We start from the raw sequence: 17,505 nt of genomic DNA, 5'->3' as shown, positions 1-17,505 counted from the left end.
GTGCGCTGGCAGCCCAGAAAGCCAACCATGTCCTGGGCTGCACCCAGAGCAGCGTGGGCAGCAGGTCAAGGGAGGGGATTCTGCCCCTCTGCTCTGCTCTCCTGAGACCCCCCTGCAGTGCTGTGTTCAGCTCTGGGGTCCCCAACAGCAGAAGGACATGGAGCTGCTGAAGCAAGTCCAGAGGAGGCCACGAAGATGATCCGAGGGCTGGAGCACCTCTGCTATGGAGAGAGGCTGGGAGAGTTGGGGCTGTTCAGCCTGGAGAAGGCTCCAGGGTGATCTTATTGCAGCCTTCCAGTACCTAAAGGGGCTACAGGAAAGCAGGAGAGGGGCTTTGGACAAGGGCGTGGAGTGACAGGACACGGGACAATGGCTTTAAACTGAGAGAGGGGAGATTTCGATCAGAGATAAGGAAGAAATTCTTCCCTCTGAGGGTGCTGAGGCACTGGAGCAGGTTGCCCAGAGAAGCTGTGGCTGCCCCATCCCTGGAAGTGATCAAGGCCAGGTTGGATGAGGCTTTGGGCAACCTGGTGTAGTGGAGGGTGTCCCTGCCCATGGCAGGGGGGTTGGAACTGGATGATCTTTGAGGTCCCTTCCAGCCTGACCCATTCTATGGTTCTATGATTCTAAATGTTTGCAAGGAGGGAAGGATGCATCCCAACACCAGACAACAGGTAAGGGTGGTGGTGTGGGACAGCAGCCTCCAGCCTCCCAGCTCAGCAAGCAACAGCTTAGAAAAAAATGGGCTTTATTCACCCATTTTCTGCAGAAGGCACTTAAATATCCGCAGGTTGAGCTGAGCAGAAAGGCACGTGTGGCACTGGGTCCTCACCCCTACAAAAACACCCCTCCCCTTGTCCCCCATATCACCCGCCCACCCCCCAGTCACCCCCCCCCCCCAAGTCTCTGTGATGCCCCAGGTCCAGCAGCAGCTCCGCAGGTGGGGATGCTGGACGCTGCAGGGGGTGGCGGGGGCACCTCCTAATTCACCATCCCACATCTGCTGGGGACGGAGTGGGGGTCCCGTCCAGCCACCCCACGGCAGAGCAGCACTGGTGTCGCTGGTCCCAGCGGGGACGTCCTGGTCCCTGTGGGACATCACAGCTCGTCCTTCCCCACCGTGACGGCAGCTGGAGGTTCCTGCTCTGGTTCCATCTGCTGCAGCAAATCCCCCTCTTCTGTGCTGAAAAGCATCTTCACCAGATCATCCGCCTGCACGCGCTCCTGTGGGGCAGACCCATGGGAATAAGCACGTCGCCATTGTCCCCCCAAAAAAAAACCCACCCGCTGCCGAGGAGGGAGCTTACTCGCTCGCTGTGTCGAGGGTCCAGGGTGAACCAGAGGGCGATGGCGCAGCGTTGGCCCTTGGTCACGGCTTTCACCCCATGGGGGTTCTCCGAACCGGAGGAGAAGCCCACGGCACGACCACACTGTGGCTGAACCTCCGCCTGCAATGGGAGATCCTGGTCAGGACGCAGCTGGTGGGTGAGGATGCGAGTTGGTCCCCCCAACCCAACTTCATGCCTTGCCGTGGCACAGGGGACTTTCCCAGGGGATGGGATCAGCAGGCAGGAGGTGGATTTGGTGTTAGGGCCATGCATGGATCCTCAAGGAGCTGAGCTACTTACAGTCTCAGTCTTGGCATCCAGCTCTGTGAAGTAGAAAGCTCCTCCTTCAAAGTCCCCGTTGAGGTAGAGGATGGCACTAAAGGAAGCAGGGGACAAGAGGTGGCAACTATCACCCCAGGCCACAGCTCCATCAACTGGGAACACCTCCAATACCATGGCAAGAGTCAGAGGCGGGAGAGCCCAGGTTGGGTTGTCCTCCCATCCTGCTCCTCCCAAACCATGGTGCCCTCAGGCGGGAAAGCTCTGGCTAATAGACACCACTGGTACCTGTAATCCCGGAAGGTGTAGGCTGGAGGTTCCTTCACACAGACCAGGGCCTCTGCGTTGAGGATGCAGTTGTCTACGTGCACCTCGTGGCTGTTGTCACTCCGGCCTTCTTGCTTCTCTAGGGTGGAACAAGACCTGGCATGTCAGGAGCCCTTTGTCTCTGCAGGTCAGGATCTGTCCCCAAGCACCATGTGCTTGGAGGTGACAAGAAAGCCACCTGCAGCCTAAAGCACTTCCACTCGCTGGAGGGTGAACCATGAGAGGCCATTTGGGTGGCACAAGCCTCCATTGACTTGTCCCACTGCATCTCTGTGGCCTTCCAGACACAGCCTCTCCCAGCACCCAATCCCAAATGCCTCCAAGTGCTGAAATTCCATATGGCATGAAGCCACCTGCCCCACGGGAGGCAACTGACAAAGTTGCTCATCTTCCCAAACTGGGCTTAGGGACAAGCTCCCCACACCTTCCTTTCGGGAAAAGGAACAGGTTAGAGAGCATCAAGGAGGTCTCCAAGTAAAAGTCTGAGACCAGTCCACCCCAGCTGTTGGAGAGGACCCAGATGGGAGACAAAGGAGACCTGCTTCTCCTTGAGTTGTGCTCCTCTGAGGCCATACTCACCATCGATGGCTGTGCGGCACACCAGGTGGGAGTAGGAGAAGTGGAGCGGGACCTCCAGGCGGAAGTAAGACTCCATCATGTGCCGCACCTTCTCTGTCACGTTGTAGTAGAGGTACGCGCTCCGCAGGGGCACCTTGCCCTCCTGGCCAAGCTGTGGGGAATGGATGGGACACGAGTTCAGCCCTGGGCAGGATGGGCAAGCAGAGGCAGCTGCCTGCCTTCAGACCCCTCCTCCTTGGTCTCCACAGCCTGTTTCTCCCACAGCCACCCTGACCTTGAGGGCCTTGAGGACGGTCACGCCATAGAAGGTCTCACTGGGGGTGTGAGGAGATGTCTTCCCACGGTAGCCGTCCCCGGCCGAGGCAGCTGCCTGCAAAACCCAATCGGCGTTGACTTCTGAGCCGCAGGATGGGACCCTTCGGCATCCCCTGCCCCATCCCTGCCCACTCCTCCCCTCCCTGTGCTCACGTTGGTGAGTCTCTGCAGCTCCCGGCACTCCTCGGCGGAGAGGACCCCATCCACCACAACACGCTGGGAGCCGTTCAGGGTTTTGGAGTTCATGGTGACACTAGCTCCTTCGTACACCAAGGGGCCCCCTGTGGCACAAACGGGGTCAGGAGGACACAGGGATGGGTGCCACCAACCCTGGGGTAACCAGCGCTGGGGGAAGCTGTGGTCCTGCCACCCGCTTCTGCCACCCCCCATGTGGAGGGACCGCAGGCTGGCAGTGGGGACACAGAGGTCCCCATCCCACCTCCCCTCCCAGCCCTCCGCACCTTCTCGGATGAACTTGCTCATATCGGCAGACTCCTTGGCCTTTTCCTCCACCAGTGTCTCAATCTCCTTCATAAGGTTGCCGATCTCCTCCGAGATGCGTGCTGCCGTCTCCCGCTCCACCCTGGGCACGTGGCAGCCATCAGCTCCACCGCCCCACTGTCCCCGCATTGGGAACAAGGGGCACCAGGACAAGGGCAGGACAAGTTGTCTCCAGGGGCCAGTGACAAAGCCCAAGGCTAGAGAGAGCCATCTCAATGCATCCCTCACCCTGAGCTGCTCGGGATGACCTACCCATCCCCATCACCCCAAGGGCTGATGGGGAGCAAAGCTCTGCGCTTCAGCGGCCCCTTCCAGCCCCCAAAACCCAAAAAACCTCCCTGGCAGCAGCTCCATGGCCATGGCCTTTGGCCCAAACGCCAGGGAGGAAGAGAGGCATGTCTCATCGGTCCTCCTCTTGGGTAGGATTGGCCACCAGCTTGGAAGAGCACTCACTTTTGTTTCTCTCGCAGCCTTTTTGGTATGACCTCTTCGGGAGTCCATGTGTCCTACAGCCAGAAGAAGAACAACATCAGGAGCTGGATGAGGATCTGGCTGGGACGCAGACCCCTCATCCCTTCCCATCCAGCCACCGTGCCCAGCCTGGACCAGCACCACTCACCGGGTCCACGAAGGGGATGCCGAAGACGTCATAGCTGAAGAAGAGCAGCTCCTTCTCCATCAGGCTTCGCTGGTGGTATGCCTGGATCTCCTGCGGTGAGGGGCAGAGGGATGGAGTGAGGGCATGAAGAGAGGGCTCTGGAAAGACCCCGAGCGAGGGCAGGAGGGTGCAGGGTTTACACCATTCCCACGGTCTTTGCTCCAGACCCGCAGCCCGGGTTTGCCAGTCCCTCTGGCAACTGGGAAGCAAGTAGCTTTCCCCATCCTGCATGAACTTCCCTGTCCTGAGTGGATGAGCCCTGGGGAGAGGACAGGAAGAGACAGAGGCACAGGCACATCCCTCCTTGAAGGAAGCTCTTTAGAAGCAGATTCCATTCCCTGCTCCAGCTGACATGGGGCAGAGACCTCCATCCCTGCCTACCAGCTCTTGGGCAGCACTCAAGCATCTGCATCCAGCTATTTTGAAGCCAAATCTCCTTTTTAAGCCATTTCACTTCAGTTGTAGAAGTCTGTAGCAGAGGTGGCCTCAGATTCTCCTAAAAAGTCTGTCCGTCTGCCTCTCCCAGACCTCTCCCACAAGAGCTGGTCCATTTGTGCAAGCCATCAAGCCTTCACTTGGCCAAAGATATTTTGCCAGCGACGTTTTCTGGCTTGTTGGGTCTTGCATCTATCCATTCCTCTCCACCTTGCCACCAAAGGGTGGCAGATCCATCCAGAGCAGACTCCAAAACCTCCGCAAAGGTCCCCAAGGAGGGGAGAAGATATCCCTCGCACAGCTCATCCCAGCCGGTCGCTCACCTCTCGGGCTGGATGGGTCCGGCCAGGTTCTCCCCCAGGACAGCGGTGTAATAGGCCAAATTCTGGTTCATCACTTCATCGTTTGGGAAGAAGAGCAAATAGGTTTTGGCGCATTCGATGGCTTTTTCGTAATTCTCATCTGCAAAGAGAAATGGGGCTGTTATGGCACGTCCAAGAGCACTGGAGATGGAGCAAACATGGGTAAGGAGGAGAAGCAAGAGAGAAAGTCTTTGTTCTCCAAAGGGTCTCCCACGTAGGGCAGATAGAATCATAGAATGGTTTGGGTTGGAAGGGACCTCAAAGATCATCTAGTTCCAACCCCCCTGCCATGGGCAGGGACACCCTCCACTACACCAGGTTGCTCAAAGCCTCATCCAACCTGGCTTTGAACACTTCCAGGGATGGGGCAGCCACAGCTTCTCTGGGCAACCTGTTCCAGTGCCTCAGCACCCTCAGAGGGAAGAATTTCTTCCTTGGATCCCACCAAAATCTCCCCTCTCTCAGTGTAAAGCCATTGTCCCGTGTCCTGTCACTACACGCCCTTGTCCAAAGCCCCTCTCCAGCTTTCTTGGAGACCCTTTAGGTACTGGGAGATACTGGGAGGTGCTGGAAGGTCTCCCCGGAGCCTTCTCTTCTCCAGCCTGAACAGCCCCAACTCTCCCAGCCTGTCTCCAGAGCAGAGGTGCTCCAGCCCTCGCATCATCTCCGTGGCCTCCTCTGGACCCGCTCCAGCAGCTCCATGTCCTTCTGATGTTGGGGACCCCAGAGCTGAACGCAGCACTGCAGGGGGGTCTCAGGAGAGCAGAGCAGAGGGGCAGAATCCCCTCCCTCGCCCTGCTGCCCACACTGCTGGTGATGCAGCCCAGGACACGGTTGGCTTTCTGGGCTGCCAGAGCACATTGTGAGCTCATGCTGAGCTCCTCACCCACCAGCACTCCCAAGTCCTTCTCCTCAGGGCTGCTCTCCATCCATTCTCGACCCAGCCTGTACTTGTGCTTGGGATTGCCCCGACCCACGTGCAGGACCTTGCACTTGGCCTTATTGAACTTCATGAGGTTCTCACAGTCCCACCTCTCCAGCCTGTCAAGGTCCCTCTGGATGGCAAACCCTAGATGCTCCAGATACCCTGGAGCAAAGACAACTGCTGCCACAAAGGCAAAATAAGAGTCCGAGGTGCTCTCCTGCCTCCAGAAGTCACCTCAGCAGAAACCAAGGCCACTGCTTGGGCAGTTTTTCCTCGCTTGGAAAACATCTTGAAGCCTATTTCCAGACAGCAAGACCCAACCATTTCCAGGCTAACCTGCAATTTTCAACCACCTAAGCACCCTGACCCACTTTCACGCAGAAGATCGCAGCCTTTCAAACTTCTTGGACTTAATTCCTTTTTTTTTTTTTTTTCCTCCCCTCCTTTTGGAGAAATTTGCACAGAAAGAGTTTTGGTTTTTTCTAAGGAGGTAAATAAAAAAATGAAATAAAACGGGGTATATTTGCCTGGGTCATAACTAACTGTTCTGGAGGAGGAGGATGTCTCTGTGGTTTGGAGGAAGAGGTGGATCGCTGGCAGGAGAAAAAAAAAGAAATTCTTCTCTAGGCTGTTATTTCGCTTGGAAAGCAAAGCCGCCCGGGATTTGGGCATCTGAAGTGGCACGGAGGGTTCTTGCAACCAGACGCAGCGAGATACAGCTCTCCTGCTGCACGCTTCCGGCTGGGCGTGCAGGGCTGCATGAACCTCATGAAGACCAACAAGGTCAAGTGGAAGGTTCTGCAGCAGCATCACCAAAGACTAGGGCATGCACGGGTTTAGAGTAGACATGTGGAGAAGGACTTGGAGATACTGGTGGATGAAAAATTGGACGTCAGCTGGCAACGTGCGCTCGCAGCCCTGAAAGCCAACCATGCCCTGGGCTGCATCCAAAGAAGTGTGACCAGCAGCTCAAGGATGGACGTTCTGCCTCTCTGCTCCGCTTTTATGAGATCCCACCCAGAGCACTGCGTCCAGCTCTGGGGTCCACAGCACAGAAAAGACGTAGTCTCGTTGAAGCAGGGCTAGAGGAGGCCATGAAAATGGTCAGAGGGATGGAAGACCTCTATGAAGAAAGGCTGAGAGAGTTGGGTTTGCTCAGCCAGAAGATGAGAAGGGTCTAGGCAGACCCTTATTGTGGCCTTCCTTATACAACAGGGGCTTACAACAAAGATGGAGACAACTTTTTACCAAGGCTTGTAGTGACAGGACAAGGGGCAACAGTTCTAAACTGAAAGAGGGTAGGTTTAGGTCGGGCATAAGGAGGAGATCTTTTATGATGAGGGTGGTGAGACACTGCAGCAAGTTGCCCAGAGAAGTTGTGGATGCCCCATCATTAGAAGCGTTAGAGGTCAGGTTGGATGGGGCAACCTGATCTAGCACAAGATGTCCCTGCATCTTGGGTTGGACTAGATGATCTCTGAAGGTCCCTTCCCAACCCAAACTATTCTGTGAGTCTGTGGACCACTTGGTGGATAAGGAATTGGCTGGATGGTCGCACTCAATGAGTTGGGGTCAATGGTTCAATGTCCAAGTGGAGGCCAGTGACAGTGGTGTTCCTCAGGGGTCAGTACTGAGGCCAGTGCTATTTAACATCTTTGTTGGAGACATGGACAGTGGGATTGAGTGCACCCTCAGCAAGTTTGCTGACGACACCAAGCTGGGTGGTGTGGTGGACACGCTGGAGGGAAGGAATACCATCCAGAAGGACCTTGACAGGCTAGAGAGGTGGGACTGTGAGAACCTCATGAAGTTCAACAAGGCCAAGTGCAAGGTCCTGCATGTGGGTCAGGGCAATCCCAAGCACAAGTACAGGCTGGGCGGAGAATGGATGGAGAGCAGCCCTGAGGAGAAGGGCTTGGGGGTGTTGGGTGATGAGAAGCTCACCACGAGCCGGCACCGTGTGCTGGCAGCCCAGAAAGCCAACCGTGTCCTGGGCTGCATCACCAGCAGTGTGGGCAGCAGGTCAAGGGAGGGGATTCTGCCCCTCTGCTCTGCTCTCCTGAGACCCCCCTGCAGTGCTGCGTTCAGCTCTGGGGGCCCCAACATCAGAAGGACATGGAGCTGCTGGAGCAGATCCAGAGGAGGCCACGGAGCTGATCCGAGGGCTGAGCACCTCTGCTCTGGAGACAGGCTGAGAGAGTTGGGGCTGTTCAGCCTGGAGAAGAGAAGGCTCCGGGGAGACCTTCCAGCACCTCCCAGTACCTAAAGGGGCTACAAGAAAGCAGGAGAGGGGCTTTGGACACGGGTGTGGAGTGACAGGACACGGGACAATGGCTTTAAACTGAAAGAGGGGAGATTTCGATGGGATCTAAGGAAGAAATTCTTCCCTCTGAGGGTGCTGAGGCACTGGAGCAGGTTGCCCAGAGAAGCTGTGGCTGCCCCATCCCTGCAGTGTTCAAGGCCAGGTTGGATGAGGCTTTGGGCAACCTGGTGTAGTGGAGGGTGTCCCTGCCCATGGCAGGGGGGTTGGAACTGGGTGATATTTGAGGTCCCTTCCAACCCAAACCATTCTATGATTCTATGATTTCTGCCTGTGAAGAATGGCCCATGCAGACCATGATGTCCAGCGTCAATGGCCAACGGAGGACAACGAGCTACTTACTGTTGTAGTAGGCGAACTGGAGGTAGTTGAAGTGCGAGGGCAGGAAATCCTCGAAGGGCTTCTCCCGGCCGGCTGGGAGGCCAGCTCTGTCACGCAGCCCTGCTTGCAGCTTAGCACCTGCATGTAGTGATCTGGTGGAGAAAAACTCCGCGTCACTGCTCGTGGTTGGCCAAGGTCTCCACTCCAACCTCCTCTGGACAGTTTTCTAGTGGTGGAAACCCTCACGGACGGTGGGTCACCCCTTCTGCGTGATTGGTGGTGGGGCTATGGGGACAGAGTGGCCATCCTCAGCCTCCCACCCTTGTGTGCTGCTGACTCTCTGATGGTCCTTCTGGAATTTAAGGGGTTCCTGGAGCATGGTCAAACACCTCCTGCTACTTAACTGGCCATGCTCCTCCTAGTAAAACCTAGGATGGGATTTGCCCTCTTTGGCGACCCACCACCTCGCAGGCTTTGGGGACCACCATCCACCAGGATTGTCCCCAACTCTTGAGACAGGACACAGCTCCCACCTGTGATGGCCTGGAAAAGGTCCGCGTTGTACTCTAGGTAGTTGTAGCCCTCGTAGTCGTAGGGGCCCTCACAGAGCGCGCGGCACTCGGCATCCGCCACAAAATACTCCTTCAGCGCCTTCTCCAGGTGCAGGATGGCAGCGGCCGGCTGCTCCTCTGTGTAAAACCGGACGCCCAGCCGAAACTCGCTCTGTGGAGGGATGAGAAATGATGGCGCGGGCTCAACGCCCCGCTCCCTGTGGTGCAGCACCTGGGGCACCTTGTCCCCACAGGATGGGGAAGGATGTCCAGCACCAAGGTGATATCTCATGAGCTTGCCAACCCAACAGCTGTTGAGGGGTGTTTTGGGAGGGGTTGCCCAAGCACCAAGGTGGTATCTCACGAGCTTGCCAAGCCAACAGCCGTTGAGGGGTGTTTTGGGAGGGGTTGCCCAAGGCAGGGTGGGGGGGGGTGTCTCACCAGGTGGGGTTTGGCCTCCAGGTCGGTGAAGTCGTCCTCACGAACACCCGCCATGGCTTGGTAGTACTCCAGGTTCTGCCTCATCTCCTGGTGCCCGGGGTTGGCCACGAAGAAGGTGTGTGCCGCCGCTGCCCGCCTGCGCCGGCCGGTTCATCTGGGCGGGACGGGGGGGTGGGAGGTGAGACGGTGCCCCCCACGGGCGTGGACCCACCACGGGGTGCGGAAGGGACCAGGGGACCCCCGTCCCCGGGGCTTCGCGGCGGCCAGGGGGTCCCGCAGCCGGGACAGAGGGCGGGGACGGGAGGCGGCTCTGGCGAGCTCCGACGTGGCACTACGGGGGGAGCAGCGGGGGGACGGGCAGGGCCCGGGGCCGCCGTCCGACACCCCCCACCCTGCTGGGGTGGACAACCGGACCCCTCCCGGGTCCCGGGACCTCCCCCCCAGGATCGCCCCGGCCCGGTTCTCTCGGTCCCACCCACCATCCCCCCCTCCTGCCCCGGTTCCGGGATCCTTCTGGGCATCCCGCCCATCCCGGATCCCCCTGCTGCACCGGGACACCCCCCTTCCCTTCCCGGGGTCGCTGTCGGTCCCGCCGTCCCCCGGACCCCCCCCCCCACCCCGCACCTCCCGGTCCCGCCGCCGGTCCCGCACCTTGAAATAGGCGACCTGGAGGTAGTTGTAGGGGCTGCGCTTGCCGAACTCGCGCTCCAGCTCGTCGCCCAGCCGGTACCGGGAGGGCGCGGCGGGCCCGCAGCCCCGCAGGCAGGCGGCGCGGCGCAACAGCCCGCGGAAAAAGAGCAGGTCGCGGAGCACCGGTTCGGGCTGGGGTTCGACCCCCTCCGCCGGTCCGGCCGTGGCGTTGGCGCAGCGCAGGCGGCACCGCACCAACCGGGAGCGCACGGGCCGCCCGGGCCCGCAGCGCCCGCTCCATCTGTAGCACCACGGCGGGCCAGTCGCCCCGAGCGTACGCCTCGGCGCCAGCGGCGAACAGCGCGTCGGGAGGCTGGGCCGGCAGCGGGGGGTCGGCCGGTACCGGCCCCGGTACCGGCTCCGGTGGTGGCGTCGCCGCCCGCGCCAGCAGCGCCAGCGCCAGCACCGGCAGCAGCGCCGGCAGCGCCATGGCCGAGCCTCGGCGCCGCGCCCGCGCGCCCCCCGGCCCCGCCTCGCCCCGCCCCCGAACCGGGCACCGGAGCGCACCACGCCCCGCCCCCTTCCGCCTCGCCCCGCCCGCCGACCAATCAGCGCCCTCAGCCGCGCCGCCTGTAGCCCCGCCCCGCGGCGGAAGGGGCGGGGCGCGGCGGGCGGTGATGGCGGCGGAGCGGCGGCGGTGGCGGAGCGGCCCGGGCCCTGGCGGAGGGCAGCGCCGGGCGCGCCGCCCGCACCGGGGACCCCGCGGACCTGGTGGCCCTGGCCCGGCAGGTGCAGCAGGTGAGCGCCGGGCCCCGGCGGCGGAACCGCGGAGGCAGGGCCGGGGCCGCGGGAGCGCCCGGCGTTCCGTAGCTGGCAGCGGCCTTGGGCCTTTCTGGCACGTCCCCGCGGCCCTGGGCCTCCCGGTGCGCCCCAGGCGCTGCGGTGCCTCCCACCGTATCTCACTGTTGCGGCCCCACCAGTATCCCCGTGCGCCTCCCAGTGCCCTCCGGTGCCTTCCCGTGTTTCCCCGGTGGGCCACGCTGTGCCTCCAGTACCTTCCGTCGCACCTCAGTGCCTCTTGCTGTGTCCTGCTGCCCCCCAGTGACTCCCAGAATAGTCCTCTAAGCTTCCAGTCCATCCCAGTGTGCCCTGCTGCCTCCCAGTATGGCTTTAGTCCCCTCCAGTGTGTGCTGGTGCATCCTATTGCTCTCTCCCAGTCCATTCCAGCACCTCCTGACAGATCCTGTTCCCTCTTCAGTGCCTCCCAGTCCATTGCAGTGCTTCTTAAGGCCACCTCACTTCCTCCCCGTGTGTCTGCTGCCTCTCCTGGTGCCTTCCAGTCCATCCCAGCGCCTCTCAGCCCACCCCACTGCTCCGAATGTGTTCTACTATCCCCCAATGCCTACCAGTACATCCTGCTGCCTTCCAGGACCACGTCCTAGTCCAGTAGGTCCGCCAGAGCTTCTCAGTCCACCTAAATACTTCCCTGTAAGTCCTACTGCCTCCTCTCAGTGCATCCCACTGCATCTCAGTCCACCCCAGTGCCTCCCAGTATGTCCTACTGCCATCCAGCACGTCCAGGCAGCTCCCAGTGCCCGGTCCCTGCTCCGTGGCTGTCACCTCACCATCTGAGGGTGCTGTGGCCACCCCCCATCCGCACTGGGGGCCGCTCTGGCACCACCCACAGCCCCATTAATGTCTTGACTGAGGCCATGATGCCGTTTCTCCAGCGCGGCAAGGGCCGCCAGGCTGCAGCTCTTCCCTGTCCTGACCAAAGCTCCTTCCTGGCAGGCGGACGACTTCGTCCGAGCGAACGCCTGCAATAAGCTGACCATCATCGCCGAGCAGATCCGGTCCTTGCAGGAGCAGGCTCGGAGGTGAGGACGCCTCCGCGTGCTGGGCAGGGGGCTCGTTGCCTGGTGCGTGTGAGGGGGGGGAGATCCGCGGCTGTCTGACTGCCAGGCGTTTGGGAAGAGCTGTGGCCTGGGTATGAATCGTGGCCAGGAGCCAAGTGGAGAAGATTCAGTGGGAAAATAACGAGGGTTTATTGTCTGGTATCAGCTGGGGACGGGGCGGGGGATGTTTCCAGTGCTTTCCCTGAGTACTCTGCACATCAGGGAGGACTTCTGTTAAGGTGGAGGAGTGAAGATGGCCAGGCAAAAGCAGCTCGGGTGTCAGCAAGGACAGAGAGGTGACTCCGATTTCGGGACAGATGACTCCTGTCACTGTAGCACGTGCATTGTGCTCCCGGAGGACTTGGTGCAGCAAGGTGACGACGTGGCTCTGGCTGGATCTGAGCCTCTGGGAGAAGATGAGCTGAGGATGGGCTTGGCTTCCCAGTTTATCCCAGCTCGTCTGCTGGAGCAGGTGGCTCCGGCAGCGAGCCCAATGGGGCTCGGCTGTCCTCTTCAGTTCAGGCATCTTTCACCCTTGGGGTGAAATCTGGGAGCCCGCGTGGGAAAAGGATCTGCCAGTCGCTGCGACTGGCCCACTGCCATCAAGGCCACCACGTCATGTATTGTTAACTGGTGGAGCCAGAGCTGTGGAGCAGTCAGCTGGCGGAGCTGGGGAGATGAATTCCTCTTTGTTTGCGCTCCCTTCCCTTGGCGACAGCAGCAGGGAAGCCCCCAGGGTCCAGCAGCTGTGTGTGGAGATGAGGAACGACTCCAGCATGTGGTAGGGTCAGGCACAGGGGTGAATCTGGGGCTGTGGTGAAGAAGTCCTTGATGCTTGGAGGTATCTCCACCTCCACAGAGGGGTGCAGGAGCTCTGAGGTCCAGCTGGCAGGGGAAACTTGGAGAAAACTATCTCATTGAAAAGGTACCTCCTTCCTGGGCCAAGTGAAAACATGCCGCATGAAGCCAGACGTGCGCTGGGGAGGACGAGTCCTGGCGAGCGGTGTGTCAAGTGATGTATCTTGGACTCTGGCTGAGGGGCAACAGTGTGCGGCCATTTCAAGTCTGGAAATGTTAAATTTGATTTTCAGGTCTTGGAATGAAGCTAACAGAGATGCTGATCTGCACCACGTGGCCTGCAACCTTGTGAAGAAGCCAGGAAACGTTTACTACATGTACAGGCGGGAGAGTGGCCAACGATACTTCTCCATCCTGTCTCCTAAGGTGGGTGGTGACAGCCCCTGAGGAAGCAGGGAGAGGAAAAAGCCACGTTTCTGGTGCTTGGGCACTTCTGGACCTCAGACAAAAGCACCAGCTTGGTGGGGGCATTTGTTGCCCTCTGCTCAGTTGGTGTGTTCCTTGGTCTGAGTTACGCTGCTGGTGTAAGAGCCACATTATAAAGTTCTCTTGGATCTTGGTGGATGGTGGGCAAGAAGACCTTTGGTGCCTGGACCTGAATTCTGCTTTTCAGTCCCCTACTTTCTCTGGAAGTAAAGAACTGCAGACATGCCCCGGGCCTTCCCTGCCTGACGTGGCTGTCTGGCAGTACGGTCTTCTCAGGTGCTTCAGTCGAGGGAGTGAGTTTGTCTGCAGCTTGATAGGGGTGGTCTCGGGGGTGTCCTCCTTCCAGGCCACCCATTTTCTTACACACAGGGTGAAGCTTCAGAGCAAAGCACTGAGCACGTGGAGGAGCTCTGGCAGGTCAGGGAGATCCTGTGTCCCCAAGCCTCCCTGCGTCGGTCGAGTGTGGGTTGATGGGGTGGTTGAGCCTATTTCAAGTTAGAAAATGGGACAGGCCATCCAACATGAGCAGAGGTGGGCTGAGGAGCAGCACAGCCCAGCTCCAAGGGAAGCCGAGCAGCGGCGTGAAATCTCTCCTTTTCTCCTTCAGGAGTGGGGGACCAGTCCCCATGGAGTTTCTCGGTGCCTATAAGCTCCAGCACGACATGTCCTGGACTCCGTTTGAGGACATTGAGAGACGAGATGCTGAAATGGACATCCTGGACAAGCTGCTGAGCCGGCAGGCAGCACTGCCCCCGTGTACGGAGCCCAACTTCCAGGGCCTGACCAAGTGACAGAGGTGACCATGCGCGACCCGCTGCACGGAGTCCCCGTGCAAGGGCACGCGGTGCCCGCGCGCTGCCGAAGGCAGAGCGAGGAAAGAGACCGAGGAACCAAAATGCCGATGCCGCCGGTGCTTGCTCTGTGCTTTGAGACTCATTCCGCATTCAGCCTTACTGGATTTTCCAGTAATTGAGTAATTTATTTCTTTGACTTACGCCGAGCCGTAGCGAGAGGCAGGTAATATCAGGTGGAGTCAGTTCCAAGAGGGCTCGGGGCAAAAGTAAAAATGCTGGAGGCGGATGTGATAGTGCTATAAAATACGTCCTGCCTGTCCGGCTGTGGTGTGTCTCGCTGTGACTGGCGATTTCAGAGCTGGATTCTGCCCCTCATTAAAATGTCCGTATTTATGAAGCTCTGTGTCCTGGGAAGAGTGGTTGGAACCCCGCGCAGGAGTGACCGGAGTCCACTGGTCTCTGTCCCAGCTGGTCCAAACCCCGGAGCCTGGCACACGGAGTGAGCTGGAAGAGAATCCTCAAAATTGCCATGCAGGCTTCAAGTGCGTGTTGGGTTTGTGTGACGGGTTTTGGGGCTTGGTGGGGAGGGGGCTACAGGGGTGGCTCCTGTGAGAAGCTGCTAGAAGCTTCCCCAGCTCCAAGTCAGACCTGCCTCTGGCCAGGGCTGAGCCAGCCGGTGCCTCTGGGAATAAGTCATTTTAAGAAGGGACAAAGGAACTTGCACCATGTGAGACCTGCAGCGAAGAGAGAGGGGGAAGGGTGTGGGCAGCTGTCTGCGCGGGGCCACCCCCTACTCTCCATGCCCTCAGGGGCAGCAGCAGCTTGGAGAGCTCCGAAGCGCCCCGTTCCCAGGGCTGGACAGAGTTCATCCTGCCGGGACTGCCGAGGTCCTTTGGGCTGGTCAGGCCTGGCATGGCTGCGGCGGAGAGAGGACTGAGACCTGAGAGAAACGGCCACGCTGACACCAAGGACAGTGAAGATGGAGCAGGAGGAGGTGTGCCGGAGCTGAGATTCCCCTGCAGCCCGTGGGCTCCCGCGGCCCCCCTGCCGCCCGTGGAGATAAACGGTGGAGCAGTCCATGCTGGCTGCACCCGAAGAACCCGTGACTGTGGGGAGCCCGTGCTGGAGCAGTCTGTTGCTGAAGAACTTCCCAACCCATGGGAAGGACTCACATCGGAGGAGTTTGTGGAGAACTGTCTCCCGCGAGAAAGGACCCCACGTTGGAGCAGGGGAAGAGCGTGAGGATTCCTCACCGTTAAGGAAGGAACGGCAGAATCAATGGGTGACAAACTGACCTGCAGCCCCCATTCCCGCTCCCCGTGGGCCACTGGGGGAGGAGGTAGAGCTGGGCAGAAGGGAGGGGTTGGGAGAAGGTGTTTTTAAGATCTGATTTTGTTTCTCATGTCCTCTCTGAAGTAACCGTTAAGGAATTAAATTGATTTGTCTCCAGGCTGGTTTGCCCAGGGCCATGGTTGGTGGGTGATCCCTCCCTGTTCTTGTCTTGACCCTTTTGTATTTTCTCCTCTCCATCTCACCGTGGAGGGGAGGAGTGAGTGAGCGGCTGCGTGGTGCTTAGGTGCCACCTGGGCTAAACCACAACCAGGTGCTCTTCACAAGGTGGGTATTTCCCAGTGCTCCTGTGTTCCCCTTGACTCCAAGTGGTTGAGCTGCCAGAGGGACACAGGAACGTGCAGGAACACTGAATGCCTCTGTGCCAGGGCACTGCAGAAAATAAAATAAATCAATAAATCGATCTTGATCTCACAGGTACCTCCGAGACAGGCCTTGTGTCCTGTCTGCATGGCAAACATCTCTTTAGCTTTACCAGGGAGATTTGGTGGCTTGTGAGGCTGGGAGGACATCTCCAGCCTCTCTTTTCTGCCAAGAATGGGGAGAGGCAAAGATCAGAGCTGCCGAGGAGATGTCCTCTCTCTGCTCAGCCGCACAGGGCTTCTCTAGGAGCTCGCCTGCTCCTCTGCAAGGAGCCAAGGTGGGAACATACTGATGAAGAAGGAAATGTCCAGGTTGGATCCTGGCATGTAATGTCAGATCTGGTCAGATCCTCCCATGACTTGTTGACCTCCCAAGACGACAAGGTAGTGATCTTATGTGCTGCTCAAGCATTGCACGTGCACGCTGGCCTCCTGCTCCACTGGTGGCATGTGAGGGTTGGGGACTGTTTGTGGAAGGGTCTGGGCCCACCAAGGGTGGAGGTGGTGCTTCCTGGTGGAGCCCAACCGCAAGTGCACTTGTGGTTGGGCTCCACCAGGAAGCACCACCTCCACCCACGTTTGCAGTTGGGGTTTCTCCTGACTTCTGAGGTAGTGGTGGAAGAGTGGTGTCCGCTGTTCCCCATGGCATGGCCTTGGGTGCAATGCTCACTTACCTTCTTGGGGCTTTCTTGTTCCAGGCAGTCACTCAGCTTCAAGTGACCTTCCCAGGCATTGCCCCATCTCTTCTTACCTGCTGCTGAGGAAGACACCGTGGCCTTCAGCTCTGCTGGGTGATGCCTGACACAATTTGGGGCTAAGGCTATGCATCAGGCTGGGATTGGTTCACAGATGTGCTCTCAAAATAGTCTAACTCCTCTAAACTTCCTTGCTCCCTTTCTAGCATTGATTTGTTCTTCCTACACCAAGTCCCCAGAGTGTCCTGCTCCTCCTGGCCCTCACCTGCAGCTGGGAGGGGTTTGGGTGCTCCACTGGTGTCCTGTAAAGGAGGATGCTGCAGCACTACGTTCTCCCAGGTCACCCTCGACTCCTGCCTCTCCGTCTCGATGTCTGGACATACTGCTTCGGGTTAGATGCTGCAGTGACTCTGCTGAGGGGAGGGAGGACCTTTTTGCATCCCCAAGAGACCCTGGGGAACCGGTACCATCACTGGGTCTTGCCATCGCTGCGTTTTTTTTTCCCCCTTCGGCAGGGCACAGCCTCTCCTCCAGCCTCTTCTGGTCCCCACAGCCCTTGCACAGCCTGGGAGATGCCCTGAGAGATGCTCGAGGCTGCTGGCAGCACCGATTCCCCATGGGAAGAGCCATTCCCTGCTAGGATGTCCGAGGAATGGCAGGTTTGAGAGAGCTCCCCGGCAGCCCAGGGTTTGTTTTGTCCTAGATTTCTTCTCCCAGCTCTGCCAGATGCCATAGCCCAGCCCCTTCCCAGCATGGGTTGGCAGAAACCTGGTCCTTGGAGTCAGTGTGGGACATGTCAAGCCCCTTTTGCCAGCTCACCCTCCCTCACTTGGAGCACAAGGGTAAATTAAAAGCAATGTATTTATTATTATTATTAGGCTAGGGCTTAATTAATTCCTTATCGAGTCACAAGTGTCTAATTTGATGGTTTTTTTCCCTGCTTGTTTCATCACCCCAGGTCGTACTTTACTGTGTGTTATTAAATCTTAACTGGGAAGGGAGAAAGTTAATTACTGCATGGGCTTTGCCGTGGTGCTAATTACAGCAACATCAGAGATCTTCCCATGTGTTGATTTATGCTCCTCTGGGAAGGGAGGATTCCTGCCCCAGTTTTAATCTCTGTTTCCCAGCATTAAAATCTGCGCAATGACAC

At 58.7% G+C, this 17,505-nt stretch overlaps 2 protein-coding genes across 2 annotated transcripts; one reads left to right on the top strand and one right to left on the bottom strand.

Annotated features, from left to right (window-relative positions):
* Positions 1-1,098: 1,098 nt before the first annotated feature.
* P3H1 (prolyl 3-hydroxylase 1) lies at positions 1,099-10,462 on the bottom strand. Its single transcript, XM_086625491.1, is given in 18 exon segments — positions 1,099-1,224; positions 1,308-1,448; positions 1,629-1,704; positions 1,896-2,013; positions 2,514-2,664; positions 2,788-2,883; positions 2,982-3,109; positions 3,290-3,411; positions 3,783-3,835; positions 3,949-4,035; positions 4,742-4,884; positions 8,372-8,440; positions 8,443-8,502; positions 8,884-9,073; positions 9,343-9,474; positions 9,476-9,496; positions 9,994-10,242; positions 10,244-10,462. Coding segments are annotated over 18 exon segments (2,181 nt in total).
* On the top strand, positions 10,461-14,698 carry C23H1orf50 (chromosome 23 C1orf50 homolog). Its single transcript, XM_086625490.1, is given in 6 exon segments — positions 10,461-10,525; positions 10,662-10,770; positions 11,764-11,849; positions 12,959-13,091; positions 13,759-13,779; positions 13,781-14,698. Coding segments are annotated over 6 exon segments (576 nt in total). The 3' UTR covers positions 13,943-14,698.
* The last annotated feature ends 2,807 nt before the right edge of the window (positions 14,699-17,505 follow it).

This window comes from Tauraco erythrolophus, chromosome 23, assembly GCF_009769465.1.
Source record: "Tauraco erythrolophus isolate bTauEry1 chromosome 23, bTauEry1.pri, whole genome shotgun sequence".
In the NCBI taxonomy this organism is placed as follows: Eukaryota; Metazoa; Chordata; class Aves; order Musophagiformes; family Musophagidae; genus Tauraco; species Tauraco erythrolophus.
This window is presented reverse-complemented; position numbering and strand designations above follow the sequence as displayed.